At 48.8% G+C, this 20,237-nt stretch overlaps 10 protein-coding genes across 10 annotated transcripts; 5 read left to right on the plus strand and 5 right to left on the minus strand.

The window, feature by feature from the left end:
• Positions 1-52: 52 nt before the first annotated feature.
• DFJ58DRAFT_714536 (fungal-specific transcription factor domain-containing protein) lies at positions 53-3,052 on the minus strand (the record flags this gene model as incomplete). Its single annotated transcript, XM_041384034.1, has 11 exons — positions 53-924; positions 950-1,365; positions 1,415-1,455; positions 1,508-1,618; positions 1,670-1,740; positions 1,794-2,002; positions 2,059-2,360; positions 2,412-2,720; positions 2,772-2,798; positions 2,854-2,890; positions 2,946-3,052. The coding sequence occupies 11 exons, from the start codon at positions 3,050-3,052 to the stop codon at positions 53-55; spliced, it is 2,502 nt and encodes an 833-aa protein (XP_041247758.1).
• A 63-nt stretch (positions 3,053-3,115) lies between these two features.
• Positions 3,116-5,703, plus strand: DFJ58DRAFT_140840 (subunit 17 of mediator complex-domain-containing protein). Its single transcript, XM_041378843.1, has 7 exons — positions 3,116-3,487; positions 3,535-3,774; positions 3,824-4,227; positions 4,275-4,615; positions 4,667-5,073; positions 5,129-5,365; positions 5,422-5,703. The coding sequence occupies exons 1-7, from the start codon at positions 3,321-3,323 to the stop codon at positions 5,588-5,590; spliced, it is 1,965 nt and encodes a 654-aa protein (XP_041247759.1). The 5' UTR covers positions 3,116-3,320; the 3' UTR covers positions 5,591-5,703.
• DFJ58DRAFT_714538 (60S ribosomal protein L5) lies at positions 5,697-6,821 on the minus strand (the record flags this gene model as incomplete). The annotated part of the gene is made up of 5 exons (XM_041384035.1): positions 5,697-5,964; positions 6,016-6,382; positions 6,432-6,592; positions 6,643-6,685; positions 6,734-6,821. The coding sequence occupies 5 exons, from the start codon at positions 6,819-6,821 to the stop codon at positions 5,697-5,699; spliced, it is 927 nt and encodes a 308-aa protein (XP_041247760.1).
• Positions 6,822-7,082: 261 nt separating this feature from the next.
• On the plus strand, positions 7,083-8,008 carry DFJ58DRAFT_140741 (RNA-binding domain-containing protein). The gene is made up of 4 exons (XM_041378841.1): positions 7,083-7,472; positions 7,524-7,648; positions 7,697-7,763; positions 7,818-8,008. The coding sequence occupies exons 1-4, from the start codon at positions 7,160-7,162 to the stop codon at positions 7,949-7,951; spliced, it is 639 nt and encodes a 212-aa protein (XP_041247761.1). The 5' UTR covers positions 7,083-7,159; the 3' UTR covers positions 7,952-8,008.
• Positions 8,009-8,456: 448 nt separating this feature from the next.
• Positions 8,457-10,990, plus strand: DFJ58DRAFT_141162 (Catenin-beta-like protein). The gene is made up of 11 exons (XM_041378846.1): positions 8,457-8,516; positions 8,571-8,918; positions 8,971-9,077; positions 9,135-9,402; positions 9,468-9,561; positions 9,611-9,834; positions 9,886-10,034; positions 10,086-10,221; positions 10,277-10,513; positions 10,570-10,704; positions 10,757-10,990. Exons 1-11 carry the CDS (start codon positions 8,493-8,495, stop codon positions 10,958-10,960), a joined length of 1,926 nt encoding a protein of 641 aa, XP_041247762.1. The 5' UTR covers positions 8,457-8,492; the 3' UTR covers positions 10,961-10,990.
• A 30-nt stretch (positions 10,991-11,020) lies between these two features.
• On the minus strand, positions 11,021-12,847 carry DFJ58DRAFT_743051 (WD40 repeat-like protein; the record flags this gene model as incomplete). Its single annotated transcript, XM_041387237.1, has 5 exons — positions 12,469-12,847; positions 11,827-12,420; positions 11,464-11,775; positions 11,232-11,412; positions 11,021-11,181 (listed from the first exon to the last, which is right to left on the minus strand). The coding sequence occupies exons 1-5, from the start codon at positions 12,781-12,783 to the stop codon at positions 11,021-11,023; spliced, it is 1,563 nt and encodes a 520-aa protein (XP_041247763.1). The 5' UTR covers positions 12,784-12,847.
• On the plus strand, positions 12,848-13,883 carry DFJ58DRAFT_769782 (Mss4-like protein). Its single transcript, XM_041389033.1, has 7 exons — positions 12,848-13,036; positions 13,096-13,169; positions 13,222-13,352; positions 13,415-13,540; positions 13,589-13,642; positions 13,698-13,713; positions 13,764-13,883. Exons 1-7 carry the CDS (start codon positions 12,978-12,980, stop codon positions 13,808-13,810), a joined length of 507 nt encoding a protein of 168 aa, XP_041247764.1. The 5' UTR covers positions 12,848-12,977; the 3' UTR covers positions 13,811-13,883.
• On the minus strand, positions 13,884-15,812 carry DFJ58DRAFT_911755 (thioredoxin-like protein). The gene is made up of 7 exons (XM_041395246.1): positions 15,550-15,812; positions 15,364-15,501; positions 15,229-15,312; positions 14,543-15,176; positions 14,384-14,517; positions 14,250-14,330; positions 13,884-14,194 (listed from the first exon to the last, which is right to left on the minus strand). Exons 1-7 carry the CDS (start codon positions 15,714-15,716, stop codon positions 13,942-13,944), a joined length of 1,491 nt encoding a protein of 496 aa, XP_041247765.1. The 5' UTR covers positions 15,717-15,812; the 3' UTR covers positions 13,884-13,941.
• Positions 15,813-17,466, minus strand: DFJ58DRAFT_769787 (uncharacterized protein). The gene is made up of 3 exons (XM_041389034.1): positions 17,199-17,466; positions 16,228-17,145; positions 15,813-16,175 (listed from the first exon to the last, which is right to left on the minus strand). Exons 1-3 carry the CDS (start codon positions 17,431-17,433, stop codon positions 16,036-16,038), a joined length of 1,293 nt encoding a protein of 430 aa, XP_041247766.1. The 5' UTR covers positions 17,434-17,466; the 3' UTR covers positions 15,813-16,035.
• Positions 17,467-17,497: 31 nt separating this feature from the next.
• Positions 17,498-18,837, plus strand: DFJ58DRAFT_769789 (uncharacterized protein). The gene is made up of 4 exons (XM_041389035.1): positions 17,498-17,751; positions 17,806-17,919; positions 17,965-18,115; positions 18,285-18,837. Exons 1-4 carry the CDS (start codon positions 17,551-17,553, stop codon positions 18,611-18,613), a joined length of 795 nt encoding a protein of 264 aa, XP_041247767.1. The 5' UTR covers positions 17,498-17,550; the 3' UTR covers positions 18,614-18,837.
• The last annotated feature ends 1,400 nt before the right edge of the window (positions 18,838-20,237 follow it).

Raw genomic sequence — 20,237 nt, forward strand, 5'->3', positions numbered from 1 at the left:
AAGAGTGCACTATAAAAAATAATATGAACAGAACGTATGATATAAACACAGATTAAAGTTGTGGTCCAGGCTTGATCTGATTGACCAGTGCTTCCCAGTAACTCCAGTCCGAACCATCTACTTCCATCAAACCAGGATCACCAGCCATTGGATTGTTGTTAGGTCCTATCCAGCCTGAGAAGTCAGCACCACCAGGCCCTCCCCAAGATAAAGCAGGCATGCCTGCTGTCGCATCGACCGCAGGACTCCCACCGAAAGTACTGCACCAATGATCCAAGAGAGACTGAGCAGCGGATTCTTCTTCCCCACTCGGACTGCCGCTGCCAGCGGGTGAGCCGAGCGTAACCGTACCGTCGTTAGATCCACTGTGCTGCAGACGTTGCATAGCGGGGGAATGCGTGTAAGGGGGTGATAACGCGTATACTACAGGCGAAGACATTGTGGGAGACAAGGTTTTCGGCGACGTTGTACCCATCGTGAGAGCTTGGCGTGTAGATGGAGGCAGAGCAGAACGAGAAGTGGGTATGGAGAAGATTGTGGAGTGCTGTTCCCCAGTATGCCCGTTTGTAGGTGAGCTTGCTCCATCCACGCCATGCGACGCACTTTCTGCCATTTGTGATGCGCGGCTCTTAAGAAACTCGATAGTCTTGAGCTCCCTCCGAGTTGTTTCGTCCATCTCGCGCACGCCCTCATGGTCTGCCAGGAAGCCGTCCAAAATAGTGTGCATCATGTCTGCGTCCTTGCCTCTGGGGTGCAAGACTAGATAAATGCCACTGATCATCGCCGTTTGAAACTCTCTGTAGGCGTTGCTCAGAGAATCGCGAGTTTCTTTTGGCATTGAGTCGCGGAAGGCCTTACGAACTTGGAAATCCTTGATCGAAGACTCGAAGCACGCCTTTCGGGAACGCAGGGTAACGATCGCAACTCAATTTCCGCAATAAATATGGACGATGGAGGCCGACGCGAACGAACAACACCTCGGTAATGAGGAGGAAGCGGTGAACAGGAATGAATTTTTTTGTTTCGTCGAGGGATGTGTCGGGATCCAACGAAAAGTGAGGTGGTAAGTTGGTAACAAATTTTAAAAGGTCGTCATCCAGCGCCAAGACGTCAGAATAATGACTGGGTGACTTGACCTTCTGGAAATGATGTACCATCCGTCCAATAATGGAGGCCAGCTGATGCCTGAGAATAACAAAGGTCATCAGCGTAGGGCTGGAAAGGGGAGGTGGATTGCGAATGGCGGCAGGGGAAAAGTCGTCATCGATGTTCAAAGGCGGGAGGGTGCAGGTGTAATCGTCCTGAATAGCATGAGGTCTTCCAAGCACAAGTGCGTAGGAACGATCGGCGTGATAAAGATATGACCTTCAAAATTCCCTAAGTTTAGACCTTGAGGAGACATTGGTATCCTTACCATATGCGGCGTCGGTTTTCAACCTGAGCCGGATCAAGTCCCTGTACAAGCTAAATCAAAACAGGCATATCAATAGGATATTTACGAACTTACCGAAGGTGCAGCATCACGATGGAATCCAAGTGCTTGAGCTGTTCGTACAGCGGCACCCAATTGACTCCAACATTCCGTAATGCGACGATCAAAAGTCAAGAATCGTGCACTCTAGTGCTGATGTTAGAACTCCGCGCCGCGTACATAACCTTCAACACTCACGAGTAAGCGAGTGAGAACAATATCCAGTGAATCCGGTTGGATAGCTGCGGCGATAAGCAGAGAGCGTCGAGCTATTCAGAAAACGGGTGGGCATAAAACACATTATACTCGATCAATGACGTACAAGACCAGTAATATCTCAGAGATGTCACTCTTCTTGTTCGCGCGTCGCCAGCAAGATGTTCAGGTGCCAATCGCACAGAAATAGCAAGCACCACGAACAACAACGGAAGGAAGCGTGCATCGTTAGTATTGGCGCCAACTCCATTGGCGCAAAGAGATGCGTAGGCAGTCCGAAAGTCAGCCTCGCAAACGGGATATCTCGTCCAATTGCTACAATCAAGGGGAAAAATCATCAAGACTGGACAACAAATAGGGCATCAACTAACATTGCAGCGAAATAATGATCAATAAGTACATCGGAAAACCGTTGTGGAGGGAGTTCCTGAAGGAGCTCCGAGATTTTGTGCGGTGATACGCCGCATTCTTGGACAAGACTCTTGAGGTTGTCAGCTGCTGAAGGCTCAGAATCTTGTCGCACCGACTCGATTATCGATGGGGTCGCTAAGGCTGATTTATGCTCGCCGTGACCAGTCCCGTGCTGGCCGGAAGGTCCAGCAATGATATTAGAAGTGGAATGAGGCGAATCCCACTGTTCTTGAATCGAACTGGCAACAACGACGTTTGCCAGCTAGTGAAAAGGATGTCAGACAATAAAACTAGCATGAATCAAAACATTCACTTGCTCCAGAACGGAGGCGGGTGCTACACTTCCTGACGCGCTATTGCCAAACCATTTTCCACTGTGGAAGGTACCGCCGCTTGGATCCTGCTCATCAGTTATCGAACGATTATCGTCATCTGGGCCATCAGATGTAGAACTTTGGTGTCTGTCTGCAGCTGAATAGGAAGACTGAGACGGTGAATTGAAGTATTGAGGCAAAGCCTGCTCGATAATGTGCTCAAGCCTGGCTAAGCGGACGCTCAGATCTTGGTCTGTTTTTCCGGGAGTGTATGCTTTGCAAAGCTCTGGTACTTTTCGTGCTATACACTAGGAAGACTGTCAGAAGAACGGGTAATAAACGACATGAGAGAGCCATACATGAGAGCACGGTATCTGCCGGTCGCACTGCCATGGGGAACATTTTAACAGTGTAATTTGAATGATAAGAGTATGGACAAACCTTCTGCTTTCGACGATGACATTCACCACAGGAGAAACTACGGACAAAATGGTTCTGGGTCACTCTAAGCGCGCAAGGAAAAAATGACAAACCTGACTCTAGATCTGGGTTTCTTGACCTGTATATGATCGACATCATCATCTTCAGTTTTCCTCCTCTTGAGACTAGAGGTTTCCGAAGCTGAAGTGTTCTTGACCATGGATGATGGGAGCGGATGATGATCTTGGAAATTGAATAGAAAGATGAAGAGAGGCAGATCGGTGACTCCGTCTCCGAGTCCGATCTGCACGTGCAGGTGGCACTGCTGGCAGTCAATATTCGTGCATCATCGTGATCATGTGCAAGCGTTAGCGCTTAGCCCTGGTTACCATTGAGCGGCTCACTGTGAGACGCATGCAGGCGCGACGGAGACTATCCGGATTGTTCATCGAAGGTTATCTCATATATAATATAGTCTGTTTACCGCAATGTCCTCAACAACACCGACTCTCGACTCGGACGTAGCCGTCATGATGGAACAACCATCCTGGAAGAAAACTAAACTCTCCCTGGAAAGACCCTACAAGGATGACAAAGGAGAGCGCATACCTGTCCTTCTAGACATAACTCCAGATGGAGTGCAAGTATTTGAGCCGTATGTCACGAAACCGTCGCTATATTCTATCGCTAACCAAGCATCAGTCCACAAGATCCCATCAAACTCTTGGGTGAAAACCTGAGACGCATATTCATCGAGCGCGGCGTAGATTTTTTTGAGCGCCAAGATGCCCTGAGGGCTACAGGAGACTTGTCCATTCCTCAGGCCCTCGATACCAAAGACGACAAGCTCGAACCAGATCAGCAGGAGGAAGGCGTCTCGAAAGCCCACATGAACCCAGAGGAATTATTCAAAATGCGCATGGAAATCATGCCCCAGCTATTGTATGTGATCCTCCAGGCGGCCACGTTGGAAGTCTCATTCTCAAACTAGTACCGCACTGGGAGAGATGACGCATGCCAGAGAGCTCCTTTCGTTGCTACTGGCTTCTTCTGCACCAACTGATCCGTCTCCTGTCCTGTCCTTACCTTCTTCTACATTAACTGCAAGTATTGTCACGAAGCCTTCGCCTATACCTTCAGTGGACGCGTTCAATGCTCAGCTGACTATTGGTGGAAAGGACGAGGCTCTGAGAAAAGCTTCAAGTATATTCAAAGCCGCCGCAAACAACCTGGAGAGAAGCCGCCTTCGAGGTCAAAGGTACTGGGTCGATGCACTCAAGATCCGGCGTGCCAATTGGGGATTGGTGCCTGCACCCCTCCCATTTGGTGCACCTACAGGCAAGGGTGCTGATAAAACGTCAAAAGACTTCTTTGTCTCTTTCGGACTCGAGGAATGTAAGCATCTGATTATGTTTACTGTCTTTAATTTAACATGCGTCCAGCCCCAGCTCACTTCAGACGAAGAGCGGTAGGACACATGGCAACATATGAAACTTCATCGCATGTTCTTGTGTTTCCTCACCGTCAGCGAGTCCGCCTCCAAGTTTCTCTTGTTCTCACCGATTCCAGCGGCCTCTTTCGCACTGCTTCCAACAGTATAACAAGCTTATCAGATGCGTCATTGGAAGATTCGCTTAAAATTGCGCAAAGGGAAATGGTCGAGGAAGAGCTTTTCTCTGTCTTGATTAAAGAGGCTAGCACTCTACCGACGGCGTCAGCACGAGTGGCCGAGCGGCTCATCGTCATTGACGCTGCCCAAGGAATGGAACTTAAGTTTGAACTCGTGAGTTATCATTGCAGACCAACTCGGAGATGTGGCGCTCAACTTGTGTAGGTTGATGGTGATGCCGTCAATGCTCAAGAATCCAATAAGAGTGATGAACGTTTGCCCGCTACTTGTAATCTCATATACTTCGCGCTGCAGGGGCTCCTCCTGTCCCTGCATGCTTCGCAGAAATCTCAACGCCTATCATCAGCCAACACACAACATCCACCCTCAGTATTTCCGAATAAGGCACCTCTGTTGCAGCCCATCATCGACCTCCTTCAATATCAGGTATTCTGTGACAGAATCAAAGTAGAGCTAGATAAAATGGTCTCTGCCTTGCTTAAGGCCGGTATTCCATCCTCGTTACGATTCGACGCTGTAGGGGAGAGTGGGCACCAATTAGTGGAGCATTTTGCCGCCAATGAAACAGCAAGAAGGATTGGGGGCGAGGCTCTTCTCCGTATCGACGTCAGGCAAGTTGCGATCTGAAGTACGTTCCTGGACATATATTTATGTTGCTCACAACAGGCAAACTCTTCGCTTGACATTCCTTTCACCATCATCTCTTACAGCCCATTTGCCACAAGCAACCCTCCCGATTGCGTCCATCCCTCAGCTGGTGCAGCTTCTTTCGGATGAAGTCGAGAGGTGCCTTCTCAACCGGTTGTGTGAAGTGGGCTCACAGGTTTGTGAACGCGTCGGTGCAACGTGGTTTGTCGATTTCGTCAGTGGTAAAGCGGTCGGAAGATGGGAAGGAAATATATTGTGAGTACATTGATATTGTTCTTCCTCTTTCCAGCGTGGACTAAGGAGATTTCCAGGAACTTCCGCGTCATATTCGACAAGGATTTTGCCATCCACTCGTCGGCATACCGTCTGAACAGAGCAAGCCACCAGTTATCATTACTAGAAACATACACTCCAGAGACCTCAATTTCTCTTGTAGCATGGCTGCAAGAGCTACTTGAGAAGACTATATTAGAATCTTAAAATGTTTTGGCCAATAATCGTGTTGCATGATATCATAAGCATATGACCTACTTGACTGGGTGGATGAAAATGTGGATGCAGAAAGTAAGTGAGAAGCCGAAATTTTTTACTCGTCGTCGTCGTCCTCGGCAGCAGCAACCTCGCCTCCTGAAGCCTTGAAGGCCTCGATCTTCGCCTGGATGCGAGCTCTGCGTTCCTCCAGCGTGAGTTTGGACGTCTTGTACTTCAAGCTCTCTGCCTTCCAGTCCTTGGTCTTCTCCGTAGGCCGGAAGGCGGGGTCCTCACGAATAGCGGCATAGGCGTTAGTGTAGATTTCCTCGATATCTTCTGAACCAATATCATCTGCGAGATACGAGGAGAATTGTTTCTTGAAGCTGAGCAAAAACCATAAATGACGTGTTTCATGTTCATATGGAATGGCTTACCGCTCGTCATCTTCCTCCTCGAGCGACTCCATGTACTCAGCAACGTGGCCACCAAAGATGTACTTTTTGAGCACTTCACTGTCGAGAGTCTTGCTCTCTGGGTCGTACCCAGGGAAACGCTTATCGGAGTGGGGGATGAAAATACCACCGTCACTTGCGCCCTTCATTGCGCCGAAGACACGGTGGCCAGTAGAAGTGCGCTTAAGACCGACATCAAGGTAGCACTTGAAAGGTCGTGGAGCATCTTCATCATCTAATGCCTCAGTCAACGTCAGGGAACCGTCGGGCTCTGCGACACCCTCGTATTTATCGGCAAGACCCAGCTTGGTCAATGCACGGCGAGCGCACAGAAGACCAGTTGCGTATGCTAGGTATCCATCAGATATCGTGGAGTAAATTACGGGAAAGAATCATACCAGCAGTCCAGTTGGTGAGACCATGGTTGATTCCGTATCTTGGCAGCTCTTGTGACCGTGCAGCAGTCAAGACGAAGTCGCCCTGTAGACGTGCATACACGATCTGGACAATGATGTCCCGGTTCGTGAAGCGCACTACTAGACGGTATTTTGGTGCATTGCTTCCGAGCTGTTAGATCACGTCGCCGTTCTTCATACTGCGATAACTCACTACTTGTTTTTAGCCTGGGTGACAAGGCGTTTGCGGGCATAGTCTAAGTAGACCTTAGTACATGCGATCAAGAAATGCATAATATGCTCACAGTCGGTCTTTCCCTCTCTTCTACGGCGGTACTTCACTTGGAAGCGGGAGAAGTAGGCACCAGATTTCACCTTTTTGACGAACGGCATCTAGTGGGAGTTGTCAGTTGACCGCACATATGCATCCTGGGCAGCTATCGTCCATCCATCGGGAACTGGCCATATTGGAACAATCCGATTATTGTATGCAGTCGATAAGGACTGGAGCGTGCCCCAGGACAGTGAATAGTCATAGAGACATACCTTGGGGGATCTTGAGGACGGCGGGGACAGCGAGTACACCCTTTCAATCAAAGTTTCTGAGAGTGGTTGTTTACCTTTGTTGATTTACTTATCTAATTAGTTTTATTATTATTTTCATTAGCTATCAATCTGGTAAGTGAGGTGCCCATAACCCCGATTTCTCATTGCACCAACGTCGACGTATCATGGACTCACAGTATTCTCAATTCAGCCAACAGCAACAGGCTTATGATGTTAATCCTTACCACCAGCCTTACCAAGGCCCCATGTATCCTTTGCCCGGATCTTCGTCGAACCACAGCGCACCTGTTCCAGCGAATGCGTACGAATATGATGTCGGCATACTTGCGCAACAGAGTGTCTATGTTCCCGGGGCTATGATCGACAAGCGTGGAGGCGCTGGTGGGAAACTTGCAAAGGGCGGAAAGCGCACCACCGTGCTCCGTAAGGGTGGTGGAAAGGTCTGGGAAGATCAGACTCTTCTAGAATGGAATCCATGTAAGGGTGCCACTTCGTACGAAAGTCAGCCACTGACATCCTTTATCGTAGCTTGGTTCCGCTTGTTCGTAGGAGATCTTAGCAACGATGTCTCCGATGATGTCCTCGCAAACGCCTTTAATCGATACACATCTTTCCAGAAGGCCCGTGTCATACGTGACAGGTTGAGCCAGAAGGTGTGGATGTTCTCCTGTGCTCTACAAACTTTGCTGACGAGATATTAGGCAAAATATGGTTTTGTCGCCTTTTCAGATCCAGAAGATTTCCTCAAAGCTTGGAAAGAGATGGATGGTGAGAAATGCTCTTGTCCAATTTACCGCAATCTCGCTGACAAGTACATCCCAGGTAAATATGTAGGTAACCGTCCAGTCAAGCTCAAGAAGGCGGATGATACTGCTATCCGACCTGTAGAGATAGGACACCGAAAGGCTAGACAGCTCGAAAAGGACTTGAAGAAGAATAGAGGCAAGCCTTACTAATCGATCGCTGCCCTCACCACTGCGTTTGGACGACGTGGCTGGTCTGCGAAGACATTGCCAGTATGTTTTATTTTTTGATACTGGAGCGCAGCTCACCGTGTTATGTATTCCAACTATGAAATTATAATAATGGACACCGTGCATACTAAAGGCCACACGATCATAGTGGGTATTGTTCCTTGATTCTCCGCGCATCCACTTCGTTTGTTGCATTTCACAGTCAGGCCTATGCGTGCTTTCTCGTTGAGCAAGCATATCAAGGTACGGGTGGACGCCGTCGTCCGCCTATGATAAGCCGAATGACCATTGCTGTAGAAATTTTGTATTCGCATACGTAGATTTCTAGTCTCCCCTAGTCAGACTCTACAAGAATGAAGACAGTCACTGTAAACTCATCTAGAATTTTCTTTGAAGCTTTGGCAGAGCTCTGAGCAATGACCAAACAACCGACCAGTGCAATGTTAGATCACGTGCTCTTATGCATGATGGTATAGCCTTAATTAATGTCTTTATGCACCAGCCATCAGCCAGATACTGAATCATGGACATCGACAAGCTTTTCAAAGTAAGGGGTTGTATTGCACCCTCACGTGCATGTTGTGATGTTTACGCGTTCTAGGTGCCCAAGCTTCCTACAAGCTCAAAGCGGAAGATGCCAGACAATCCTACCCCGGAGATGCTAAAGAAGATGCGTCTCGACACTCCCTCAAATGGGGACTCGGGGGTTTCGGTCATGGACGTTGACATGCCTGAAAGCAGTTCGGCTCCTCGCCGACAGTCGCGACGCGCAACTGTAGAAGACGGGGACGACGAAATGGTTGACACCTCGTTTGCTCCAGGGGGTGACGCAGACTACTTTGTCGAAGAGGATGAAGAAGGACGGTTTTACGGAGGAGGACTGACTTCGGAACAGAAGCAAATCTTGAGTATTTTTGAGAGTGCTGAGGGAGAAGGAACAACGGAAGACGTGAGCGCATACAAAATATCGCGAAACGCATAAATATTGACACGACGTGAAGCCAGAAGGAATATCAATCACAAGCATAAGAAGAACGCTACTGAAGTTTGAGCGAGCTGCCAACAAAAACCAAGACCAACGCTCGAAGTACCCAGATGACCCGTCAAAGTAATTTACATTGAATGTCTCATGGTCCTAGAACTGATTATACTCACGCTGTTGCAGGTTCATCGACTCTGAAGCAGACCTCGATAGTGCGCTTAAATCTCTTTTGTCTTTGGCACAGTCTCCTGTGCTGGCCTACCCGGAACTCGTGCGTTCGGGTTCTGTCAGTTTACTCATTGGACTCCTCAGTCATGAGAACGCCGATATCGTCATTGATGTTGTTGATGTGATCCATGAGCTGACCGACGAAGATGTTGGGAATGAGCTAGAAGATGAGGAGGAGCAAGAAGAAGCGCAGGTGGCGCTGAAGACCCTCATTGAAGCTCTGGTTCGTCCCGAGATTTTGACATGGTTCTGTTCTAAGTGTTGTGTTGTGTTTTCCACCCCATGCAGCTAGAGAATTCAATCTTGGAGTTGCTTGTTGACAACCTTTCGCGTTTAAACGAGACTGAAGAATCAGACAGACAGGGTGTCTTCCATATTCTTGGTATTCGTTCCCCGAACCTTTCACCATTCATTACTGACCTACATTTCAGGCATATTCGAAAATATGCTTGGTTTTAACCCTGACCTTTCCCTCATACTGGTGTCGAAGACCAAGATGATGAATTGGTTACTCAGTCGCGTCCAGTCCAAGACTCATGATGAAAACCGTGGCTATTCCGCAGAATTGCTTTCTATCCTTTTACAGAATAATGCAGTGAACCGTCAAGATTTCGGCAAGAAAGACGGCGTCGAGATCGCTCTTAACGTTCTTTCTGTAAGTTGCAGTTGACTATCACAAACTTTGCTATTAATTCCTATGATGTAGCAATTCCGGAGGCGGGACCCAGTTGATGCAGACGAGACTGAATTTATGGAGAATTTGTTCGATGCTCTTTGTTCTGCGCTGGCCGAGCCGGAAGTCAAGTCTTTTTTCCTCGCAAGCGAAGGCGTCGACCTCATGCTTCTTATGATGAGGTGAGCGCATCCTTGGGATGTCGACGTAACGCTAACTTGCGCCGTTGGTAGAGAGAAACTGCAATCAAAATCAAGAGCAATAAAAACTCTCGACTATGCGATGTCCGGCACAGCAGGCACCCCCACTTGCGCAAACTTTGTAGAGGTCCTTGGACTAAAGACGCTCTTTGCTGCTTTTATGGGCAAGGTACAGATGTAGTGTTCTCTCAAGATGGTTCAAACTGATCAAGCCTTCTCTGCAGGGTTCAAAAAAATCTAAATCTAATGCACCAACAGCAGCTTCCGAAGATATTTCACATATCCTAGGCATTATCTCCTCATTATTTTCAAACACTCCATCGGACTCTCCAGGTCGAATACGTCTGCTTGCCAAGTTTGTGGAAAATAACTATGAAAAAGCCGACAAGCTGCTCGAGGTGCGGGAAAATGCCAATAATCGCCTGAAAGTTGTGGACGCAGAGATCGAGGCGGAGAAAAAGGTATGTGCCTTGTAATATTTGTTAACGAACATCCGGTCCGAACACTGAATGCGCAGGAAACCCTTGCTGACGGCGGTGAAATCGAGTCAGAAGATGAGGATTTGTTTTATCTGCGCCGACTGGAGGGCGGACTATTCACACTGCAGACAGTCGATTATATCCTCGCATGGGTAGTCATGGAGGATGATGGGGTAAGCAACATTTTTCGACAACTTGTGATAGCTAAGTCGGGTAACACTCCAGATTCGCGGCCATACTACACAAATGCTTGAGCGCAAGAACCAATCTTTGAAAGATATCATCTCGACCCTTCAAATATACCGCGACAACCTCGACGCTGACATCCAGAGTAATGGCGCAGCCACTGATCACGCTCCGGAAGGTGGAGCACTATCACAAAAAGAGATCCTTCAACATCTTATCGAGTTCCTGCATGAATGTTCATGACGGACATGAGGCATTAAAATATATAGCAATATATGCGTAGAGTACAAATCGTGTGGCCTGCTATGCGGCAGTCAGTGTAGCGGACGCGAATATCATTTCGAGTGCGCCTTTTGTTTTCACCAGTTCTTTTTGGAACCGAATCTCGGCAAGGACTTTCTTTCGTAGTCGCATGAAGAGCGAATCGATGAGCGGTGACTGTCCGAGGACCGGTGTGTACATTTCTGCGTAGATATGTTGAGTCGGCAAAAGCGCAACACGATCGATCACGTACCGATGACTAGACTTGAGACGTCGCACACCATTTCACCAAAACGGGGATCGGTGACATGCTTCACGAGAAGACGCAAGACTGGTTCCAAAAGAACATCATCTCGACCTGCCAATGCGCTCCGAAGGCCGTCACGATGGATCAGTTCTTGTATCAGAGAGAAAGTCGTTGTCGGTGGGACGTTCTATGAAGCAAATCAACATCAAATTGCCCAACCATGACGAATGAGCGTCACCTTTCTGAGCACTGAATCCAAAGCTGCTGAATATTTAAACCCTTTCAAAAGCCTGTCGTACTCTTTCAGACGCTTTGTTCTTCTGCTTTCGATTCTCAACTCGTCCACATCTCCGGTGGGTTTGGGCTTGATCTTGGACTTTGTGCGCCCTTGACCGATTGCAGGAAGGGTGCCTCCTAAGAATGTTTCGAAGGCTCCGGATTTTAAAGCAACAGCGAAAGGCTGATCCGCGCCTTCTGAAGCTTTTGGTTGTCTCCGTCTAACAGAGAGCGTGCCATCAGACATTCCCGCGGCGATATGAGTTTCATCTGGCTGTACTGTCATTAGTACAAGAGCAGAGTAAGAAAGTAGAGCTTTACATACGGAAATAGCAAGACAAAGAACAGGTGCAGGGTATCGCATAGTATGTACGACCTTGTACGAGCCGACATCATAAACCTTCACCATATGATCCAAACTCCCCGTCAAGAGACGACCCGCAGAGCCATCAAATGCAAGCGAGGTAATAGTCTTCTGATGATTTGAAAATGCACGTAAACAACGGCCACCAGCAACCAAGTCCCAGAGACGTAAGATAGGACCTGCAGTAGACAAGGCCATCGTACCAGATGGGAACATCTTGACTTGTTCAACTGGGACTGCATTCGAGGTGTCCCCGCCCATTATCATCTCGCACTGACTAGTCCGTGTGTCGAATAATCTCATGGTCGCGTCATAAGAACCAGTGAGGATGAGGTGCGGATTCGAGGTTGAGACTTCACCAGAGCGGACGTAGTCGGTGTGTGCATGGAACGTGACTACTTCGATTTGTGATGGGACGTCCCATAATTTTACCGTGGTGTCGTCTGAACAGGAGAGTACTTGGGTGGGGGCGAGGGCGGAGAATTTGGTGACGTGTACTGGCTGTTTATGCGAGTCCAGGGTACGAAGGATGGCGCGTGAATTGATGTCAAAGACCTGAGTGGATGATCAGGGATGCACTGCGATATATGATATGTGTCATACCTGCACGAGACCTGTATCATCACCTGCAACGACAAGCTTTCCGTCAGGACGGATATTACCGCTGCGCGCGACATCCTTGAAGCGCGAGATCGTCTTTGTCACTTTCTGGGTCCGGGGTGCATAAATCTGAACACGCGTCGCTGCTGTTACAGCATACCTATGAGGTTTGGAAGGAGAGAACTGTATAGATGTGACTGGCGCGTATTCCTTGATGAACACCGGGTGTTTAAATTGACGCCAATATCTTGATTCTGGACTATGCTTAGCTGCAGCTGGCCTCGCATGCCTCTGTACGACTACCGGTTGATAGTCCATGGTAGCACATAAGAAGGATTGTGATGCTATCGGGATTCGGATGATAATATTTTTGTATCCCACGAGATGATGATCTACTGATCGTACATAAAGATCAAAAGGCCTTCAAAGATCTCTCTTACCTCAACTTCTATCTCCTTCGTCGGAACCCCCTTTTTCTTTTTCTCTACAACCCTTTATTGTTTCTTTTCGAAATGCTTTTATACGAAGATATCATCACCGGCGATGAGATGTTTTCCGATGCGTTCCCCATGTACGCTATCTGGATCTTGGCGCTCGATCTGTATCATATACTGACTACTAAAAACCCAGGAAAAAAGTGGACGACATCGCCTATGAAGTCGACTGTCAGATGATCGTAGTCGGAAACGACAATGTAGATATCGGTATGCGCCCGATCGAAGGAAAAAGAACAGGACATAACTCATCTATTTGCAGGTGCTAACCCCTCTGCTGAAGAACAGGAAGAGACACTCGAGGAAGGACAGTCAAAAGTTAATAACGTCGTCCATTCATTCCGTCTTCAAGCTACCACCTACGATAAAAAACAATATCTCTCTCACCTCAAGGTATCATATCATATCATTGCTGTGTCTGTGGACATCGAGGTTGATGAGGATGGACATGTTAGGAATACATGAAGGCCGTAACGAAAAAATTGGAAGAGAAGGGAGACCCTGCTGCTGTTCCTGCATTCAAGGCCAAGGCAAATGATTTTGCCAAGAAGGTGGTCGGTAAATTCAAAGACTATGAATTTGTGCGTCGTGCTTTTCCCCCTGATACGCGTTGACAAACGACATTTCAGTATACTGGCGAGAACATGAATCCCGAGGGAATGGTAGCCCTGTTGAACTACCGGGTAAGTTCCATGTTAAAATAACCGATGTCGTTTTCTCAATGATTTCTTATCTCAGGATGATGGGGTCACCCGTACGTATTTTCTGTCAAGCAGTGTCATTGTACTTATCGGACATCAACAGCCTACTTCACCTTCTGGATGCACGGTCTCAAGGAAGTCAAACTGTAACACTTATTTCCATGTCAACTTTCCATCATTTTATAGAGCAATCACGAGTCCGCTCCACTTTGCGCTCATGAATATTGAATGCATGCAAGAAGATATAAGATATCGATAGAGGCAAGACCACTACGCAAAAATTACAGTTCATCATGAGCCTCCCGCGGTGCCTCAAACGTAGCCTGCGAGTCATTTTCAGGAGTCTTGACAGAAGGCTTTAAGCTGTTCTTGGCATGCTCCTCCACATACGCAACGAAAGATTCCAACTCCCGGTCCCCATTATATTCAAGGAACTCCCGCGATCCAGCGGCCTTGAACATAATGGTAGGGAATCCGCTGATGCGGAAGGGTACTGAAGCTGGGAGATCGTTTTCTGTGGACTCCATCTTTGCACTGCATAAACGAATGAGTTATTGTTGATAAGGTTGGAGGAGAGGAGAGGACGTACACGACCAACTGATCTTTCACTTCAGCAAAGTGATCACCGAGAGAATCCCAAATGGGCTTCAAACGCTTGCAGTGACCGCACCTAAACAAATCTCGAGTGAGACGCTTCATAAACCATGACCAAAAACAACGTACCACGTAGCATAGAATTCAACAAACACATCCTTGGAGTCATCATACACGACCTCATCGAACTGGTCACCAACGAGCGTAAACACGCTCTCATCCTGAGTCGCAGGAATCGGCTGGCTCTTGAGCTTAGGAAGAAGCTTCCCAGCGAGGGTACTCGTCAACCATAGCGGACACAGCCTCAGCCTCGATAGTCTTGCTCTGGTCATACGGATACTTGAGCTGACTGTCCAGATTCTGAATGACAAAACTCGGCCATTTGGGCTCAGCAAGGTTCAAAGCCTTTGCATGCTCCCCAAACTTGGACGCATCTATCTGGACAAAGTAGATCTGGCCGTGGTACTTGGCAGCAACAGGTTTGAGAGCAGCGAGCGCCTCGTCGCTCTTCGCATCTGTAGGGTCCAAGAACAAGTATGCGAGGGGTTTACCGCTTTCAACGTACATGGCGTACGTCTCTCCGTTCACTTCGCCAAAGATAGGGATAGCCAGCTGTTGAACCCATGCTTCGAGCTCAGCGCTGGTAACTGCAGATGGCGGATTCGGGTACTCCGTGATGTGTTCGTCAAAGTTGCGGTAGACGACGATAGCGGGGGGAGTGACGCCTGCGGCTGCGATAGCTGCAGCGTCAGAGGTGATACCGAAGAGATACTCCTCGCGGAGCTTTTCTGCCGTTGCGCTGAATTCGGGTGCGGGGGCCTTTGTGGTGGAGGAGACGTAGGCAAGGACGACGAGCTTGTCGGCGTTTTGGAATTCATTGAGGTTGGAGGCGGTAACATCAGAAACGGCAGGGAGAGATTGTCTTTGGGATGATGTTAGTAGGGACAAATGGGTGATGGGAGAGTAAGGCGTACTTGAGCATGTAGCTGATGATGCCGTCTGCCTTTCGGGGACCGGAATAGTCGGTGGATTCACCGTTGCGGAAGACTTTCAGGGTGCTGTGGAGGGATGGTTAGCGCGCGAGACAAGATTTTGAACAATGGACGTACGGGTAACCCTGGACGCCATGGGTCTGGCAAAGGTCCGCCTGGTCGACACAGTCGACTTTGGCAAGCTTGATGTCCTTGTCTTTGAGCGCCGTGGCTGCTTCCTCGTAGTGGGGAGCAAGAGCTTTGCAGTGGCCACACCTATGGGAAAATTCAGCCAGAATTCACCAGAGGACGATGAAAGGCTACCATGGAGCAAAGAACTCGACCAGAATCAAGGGTTCTGCATTGACGGCAGAACTAAAGGTGTCCTTTGTGAGGCTAAGTACATCAGAAGACTCGGCAGCGTCCTCAGCTGAGGCCAAAGACGCAAGAGCGATGGCGGAGGCCACCGACACAAAAGAGGAGAAGCGCATTGGACGATGCGTTCGTGGATTTGAGAGAGTTAGGTGTCAATGAATTGTGACGAAGTAGGTTGTTTTTATAATGCAAGTAAGTGTATACGTGTCACCCGTGCGGATTAGTATTGCCGATTTGTCAATATGTCAGTGCCAAGTGGCGGTAATATCTAGTCTGAACGGTACTTCCGAAAATCTAGCGTGGATAATCTGGTTTGGAGCCATGTACTGCAGATATCATGTGAGCAACTCGCTAATACATGTATCAACGATGTCCGATGTATCATGATCTAATGCGACTACAGCAACGCTATGCACACCTCAATTGAAAAACAAGCTATAAAGTAGTCAAGTCGAAATCGCTGCCAGTAGATCGACCACCGGCATATCGCCTGGTGCCTGGGACAAAGGGACGTGGCTGAGGGAAGTCAGTCACGGGAAACGTATGTAGACCAGAGCTTGGAGGGGGCGAAGGTACTAGTGAACAATGATGAGCTATGTGCAGTAGTAGACGACAGATACAACTTACTTTTGCGAGATGGAGGTACCCTGGGACTGCCATTGATGGTAGGTGGTCCGACAGATAAAGCGGGAGGCTGAGGTTCAACAGTGACTGGTGTTGAAACGGCAGGGGGTCTGGGAGGAGGAGCAGATACAGGGGGTCTTGGAGGAGTAGATGCAGGGGGTCTTGGAGGAGCAGATGCTGGGGGTCTTGGAGGAGCAGATGCAGGGGGCCTTGGAGGAGCAGATGCAGGGGGTCTTGGAGGAGCAGACGCAGGGGGGACAGGACGAAAAGGTGGAAGGCGATTTACAGGTGGAGCTTGTGCAGGGGGGTCAGCTTCTGACAAAACTCGTACACGAGCTGGAGGAGCAGGTGGACCATCTAATGCAGGTGGCCCACGAGAGGGTAGATGGGGGACTGCTCGAGCAGGAGATCCGACGATCGACGAGGGTCTGGCTGGAGGGGGAGGAGGGGCTTTCCTTGCATGTGGAGCTGGAAGATGTAAACTGTTGCGAGCTGGAGGAAGGGGAGGAATAGAACGTGGTGGGGTATATGGTGCTGGTTTGGGTGGAGAGACAGGACGAGGATGGGGAGGGGCGGTACGAGGAGGTGAAGAGGCGGGACGAGCAGGGGGAGAAGCGGCGCGAGAAGGTAGTGATGGTGGACGTGCGGGGAAAGAAGGAGGAGTAGGTGAAGCTGTCCTTGCAGGGGGTGGTGGTCTCCGTGGCGGGGGAGGAGGTGTGGGAGTATTTCTAGAAGGTGCAGCCGGTGAAGATCTTGAAGGTAAAGAAGGAGCAGTTCGATTCGGTAGTGATGGTGCACGTCGATTAGGTAGAGCAGGTGCAGGCGGAGTTGGTCTAGGAGGTGGTCCCCTAGCAGGAGGAGGTGGTGCATTAGTACTTGTCTTGGGAACGGACGGCGGCTTTCCAAGCGTAGGAGGTTTGGCTAATCCAACAAGTTTCAATGTAAATATTATAGGATGAATGAAACTGACATACCCAAATTATTATTACTAGGCTTCAATTTAGGAACACCTCCAGCGAACAATCCACCAAGTTGAGGAGGTCCTCCCATCGATGCCCCTCCTCGTGAAGCAGCAGCAGCAGCAATACCGCCGCCGCCACCACCACCACTTGCCTTTGCATCAACCAAAGGTGCACTCCGGTCATTTGTTTCTGCTTTCTTCAGCCTCTTCCCCGCCTGAATCTGTTTCAACAGTTCAGAGGATGCCATCGTAGATCGTGGTCAGTGTGTGTTGTCACTGCGCAGCCACCTACAGTCACGCTCCAAGTACATGTCACAACTGAGTACTGATCTCTGTTCCTATCTACTACGTAGTACGTACTAACAATGGATCCCACTCAATCGATCTCTGAACATCGCCGGCTCAATGATTTTGAAATAAAACTCATCCAATACATTGAAACCCACCAAAGCAAAGGTCGTGGACTCGTGGATTTCGACAAATCCTTCTGGATCGACGCCGCCACAGAGATGGCCAAGCAGGGTACACCAACAACTGCTGATGCCTGCCAGTCCTCATGGACGGAGGTAATATCTGATCGGCTCGCCGCGCCTTACAGCGTTGATAGGTGACACCATCAGATCCACCATGTCGTCGAAAAGTGGGCAGATGGACTCCCTGGTCTACGTTACACTCCTGGATATAGAACTGGTGTTACAACTCAGTCAGAGGCCATCCGGGCCAAGTCTATGAAGGTAGTCATAACGTGATCCTCCCCTATTTCACTAATACGCTTGCAGAACCATCCCCAAGCCAAGCCATTAGGCCATGAAACAGTGCAGAACCTCATCTCAAGTAACAACTTGAAAAATGTTTCCCCCCCATCCACACGCCGCAAGAACGTTTTCGATGACATTCTCAATCCAACTACCATCGACTGCAGTAATAGCGGTAACAAACGATACTGGGAGTCGGTGACAAAAGCGCTTGATGCTGTAGAGTTTGGGCTCCCGATGGACCCCGCCATCGATCAACCAACACCCCTCGCGTCTATTGGGACCCAACCACCCTGCGCGTCGACCCTGCTTTGATCCTTCCGATTTCTCTTCATCGGAATCAGAATCAGACGATGAAGACATATACGTGCCATCAGTGTCAGTTTCCGCATCTCAACGCGCAGCCTCTCTCCACGCTTTTGAGCAGTTAGGCGAGAGTCTCAAACAACTTATCTCCGCCCTCGAGTACACTCCAGAAACGAGCTCTTTTGATTTAATCCCACTCCGTAAACAAAGAGCCATCGTACAGGTACAAAAGGAGGATCTACAGGATGATGAGATCCTCTCCTTGATCCATCTGTTCCAAGGTGATGTTAAGATTGCTGATTCTTACCTTGCAATCGAAAGAGATGGTGTTCGGAAGTTGTTTTTAGCGTCTTACTTGAAGAAGTAGCGCCTTACGACTTGCTATATGAACCCCAAATGAATGACGTCTGTATGTGTACTACCTCACGAATATCATAGACTTCGAATTATCACAAGGCTACGCGACCAGGTAAAAAATATTCATCTCATCAAAAGTAATTACAAGGATGCGCAGAGTAGACGGATCATTTCAGGGAAATATATAACTGTTTCCACCGGCGAGATCACCCGGTTTTCTCAAGTAGGCCGAACGTGAAATGCTAGCATCGTGGCGGCATGAAACGGTCGCGCCGTGACGTCCTGTCTCGAGCAAGTCTTGAAAGTCGTGGACGATTATCGCATTCCCCTTGGCCGTTAGTGTTGTCTGTCGCGAGTATTGCAAAAAAATTGCAGCGTCTTTCGTGGTCTTTCTTGAGTATCGTGAAGTAATAGCGTTGTGGAGACTGTCATTTATTGATGTATCGTATTTTTCTCGTCGGCTTCTGGCTCGTGACTATGGTGGGATATCGTAACAGCCGTAGTTTATGGCGCTGTAGTGAGTGGTAAAGCGCAAGATGTTTGAGGTGTCAGGACGTGCGCCGCTGGGGTAGGCGGTGGTAGCAGCTGGAATCGCGGACACAATGCGAGCCTTCATGCGTGAACCAGGCTTTGTCACTGAAACAGTACCGTGTCGCTGGAGGCGAGAACGTGTGATGCTGTTGCATGTAGTGTGTAACCGCAAAGCTCTAACAAACCGCGATGAGCAACATACTTGGTCCAGCGATGAATCGCTTCATACCTTCTGCTGCTTGAGTTTATGTGGACGGGACTTCTGAAGCTGATATTAAGGTGCTATAGGAGGGGAGAAGTACGAGCTAACCGGCGGCGTGTTTCGTGACCAGTATCAGGGGCTTTAGGAAGTGGCCTTGGTGTTTTGAGCTAAGATCTCAGTGAGGTGGGTGGCTTCAAGTTAGCATTTATAGTGGCGTCCGGAATCTGTCGTTCAAAACGAGCGGGCCCAAAAGGGAGCCTTGTCAACAATGAAAGCTTTGTCGATACTGAGGGTTGGAGTACTTGGGGGTACGGCATCAATGTGATATTTGTGTCTGTCCTTTCGTCGCCAGATAACTCGACAAGGTCCAAAGCCTCCTCAGTAAAGACATCCTCCAAGCGGACAAAGCGGACTAATGATGTCGATAGTTGTTATGCTTTTGGGTAGGGCGTTGACATGCGGTGATGATTTGTAGGTATAGCATAGTTTTGTCCTGCGGCGATGGAAATGTTGGGCGATAGCAAATTTAGATATGCCTCGTGGAAAGTCTGTTCGTCACGGTGAGGACGTCTTTGGTGTCTGAGGCTTCGCCGATGAAGATGTCATCGTCATCGTCAGTCTACCAGGGTAATGTCAGATATGATTGAAAGGCGGTTACAGTTGGCGCAAATCAAGGGTAGTGATGTCGCAAGGCGTTGGGTCCAGTACAGGTGACGATGAATAAGGCTGAAATGTTAGTGCCTGATGTGGTTGATACGCGGTTACAATTGGAATAAATTGAGGATAGTGATGTCGCAAGGCATTGTTGACCTGGCTGTTAGACTGGAACTGGTGATGCTAAAGTTGCGGGCGGGTGGCGACCTGCAGTACCTTGATGCAGTTTACATACAGTGATCCCACG

This window comes from Suillus subalutaceus (assembly GCF_016647625.1).
Source record: "Suillus subalutaceus strain FC151 chromosome Unknown DFJ58scaffold_17, whole genome shotgun sequence".
Lineage (NCBI taxonomy): Eukaryota > Fungi > Basidiomycota > Agaricomycetes > Boletales > Suillaceae > Suillus > Suillus subalutaceus.

Excerpts from the sequence above, each read along its gene's own strand:
- DFJ58DRAFT_140840 (XM_041378843.1), top strand. The coding sequence starts at position 3,321 with ATGTCCTCAACAACACCGACTCTCGACTCGGACGTAGCCGTCATGATG. Across the intron at positions 4,228-4,274 it reads CTCTTTCGGACTCGAGGAAT|CCCCAGCTCACTTCAGACGA; the intron begins GTAAGCATCTGA and ends ACATGCGTCCAG. Across the intron at positions 5,366-5,421 it reads AGATGGGAAGGAAATATATT|GAACTTCCGCGTCATATTCG; the intron begins GTGAGTACATTG and ends GGAGATTTCCAG.
- DFJ58DRAFT_911755 (XM_041395246.1), bottom strand. The coding sequence starts at position 15,716 with ATGCGCTTCTCCTCTTTTGTGTCGGTGGCCTCCGCCATCGCTCTTGCG. Across the intron at positions 15,313-15,363 it reads CATGGCGTCCAGGGTTACCC|CACCCTGAAAGTCTTCCGCA; the intron begins GTACGTCCATTG and ends ATCCCTCCACAG. Across the intron at positions 15,177-15,228 it reads ATCATCAGCTACATGCTCAA|ACAATCTCTCCCTGCCGTTT; the intron begins GTACGCCTTACT and ends ATCATCCCAAAG.
- DFJ58DRAFT_769787 (XM_041389034.1), bottom strand. The coding sequence starts at position 17,433 with ATGGCATCCTCTGAACTGTTGAAACAGATTCAGGCGGGGAAGAGGCTG. Across the intron at positions 17,146-17,198 it reads GCCTAGTAATAATAATTTGG|CCAAACCTCCTACGCTTGGA; the intron begins GTATGTCAGTTT and ends TTGTTGGATTAG. Across the intron at positions 16,176-16,227 it reads GGTACCTCCATCTCGCAAAA|TACCTTCGCCCCCTCCAAGC; the intron begins GTAAGTTGTATC and ends ATTGTTCACTAG.
- DFJ58DRAFT_140741 (XM_041378841.1), top strand. The coding sequence starts at position 7,160 with ATGGACTCACAGTATTCTCAATTCAGCCAACAGCAACAGGCTTATGAT. Across the intron at positions 7,473-7,523 it reads TCTTCTAGAATGGAATCCAT|CTTGGTTCCGCTTGTTCGTA; the intron begins GTAAGGGTGCCA and ends CCTTTATCGTAG. Across the intron at positions 7,764-7,817 it reads AGCTTGGAAAGAGATGGATG|GTAAATATGTAGGTAACCGT; the intron begins GTGAGAAATGCT and ends AGTACATCCCAG.
- DFJ58DRAFT_769789 (XM_041389035.1), top strand. The coding sequence starts at position 17,551 with ATGGATCCCACTCAATCGATCTCTGAACATCGCCGGCTCAATGATTTT. Across the intron at positions 17,752-17,805 it reads GCCAGTCCTCATGGACGGAG|ATCCACCATGTCGTCGAAAA; the intron begins GTAATATCTGAT and ends TGACACCATCAG. Across the intron at positions 18,116-18,284 it reads CATCGACTGCAGTAATAGCG|AATCAGACGATGAAGACATA; the intron begins GTAACAAACGAT and ends CATCGGAATCAG.
- DFJ58DRAFT_141162 (XM_041378846.1), top strand. The coding sequence starts at position 8,493 with ATGGACATCGACAAGCTTTTCAAA. Across the intron at positions 8,919-8,970 it reads GAGAAGGAACAACGGAAGAC|CCAGAAGGAATATCAATCAC; the intron begins GTGAGCGCATAC and ends CACGACGTGAAG. Across the intron at positions 10,514-10,569 it reads AGATCGAGGCGGAGAAAAAG|GAAACCCTTGCTGACGGCGG; the intron begins GTATGTGCCTTG and ends CTGAATGCGCAG.
- DFJ58DRAFT_769782 (XM_041389033.1), top strand. The coding sequence starts at position 12,978 with ATGCTTTTATACGAAGATATCATCACCGGCGATGAGATGTTTTCCGAT. Across the intron at positions 13,037-13,095 it reads TTTTCCGATGCGTTCCCCAT|GAAAAAAGTGGACGACATCG; the intron begins GTACGCTATCTG and ends CTAAAAACCCAG. Across the intron at positions 13,170-13,221 it reads AAACGACAATGTAGATATCG|GTGCTAACCCCTCTGCTGAA; the intron begins GTATGCGCCCGA and ends ATCTATTTGCAG.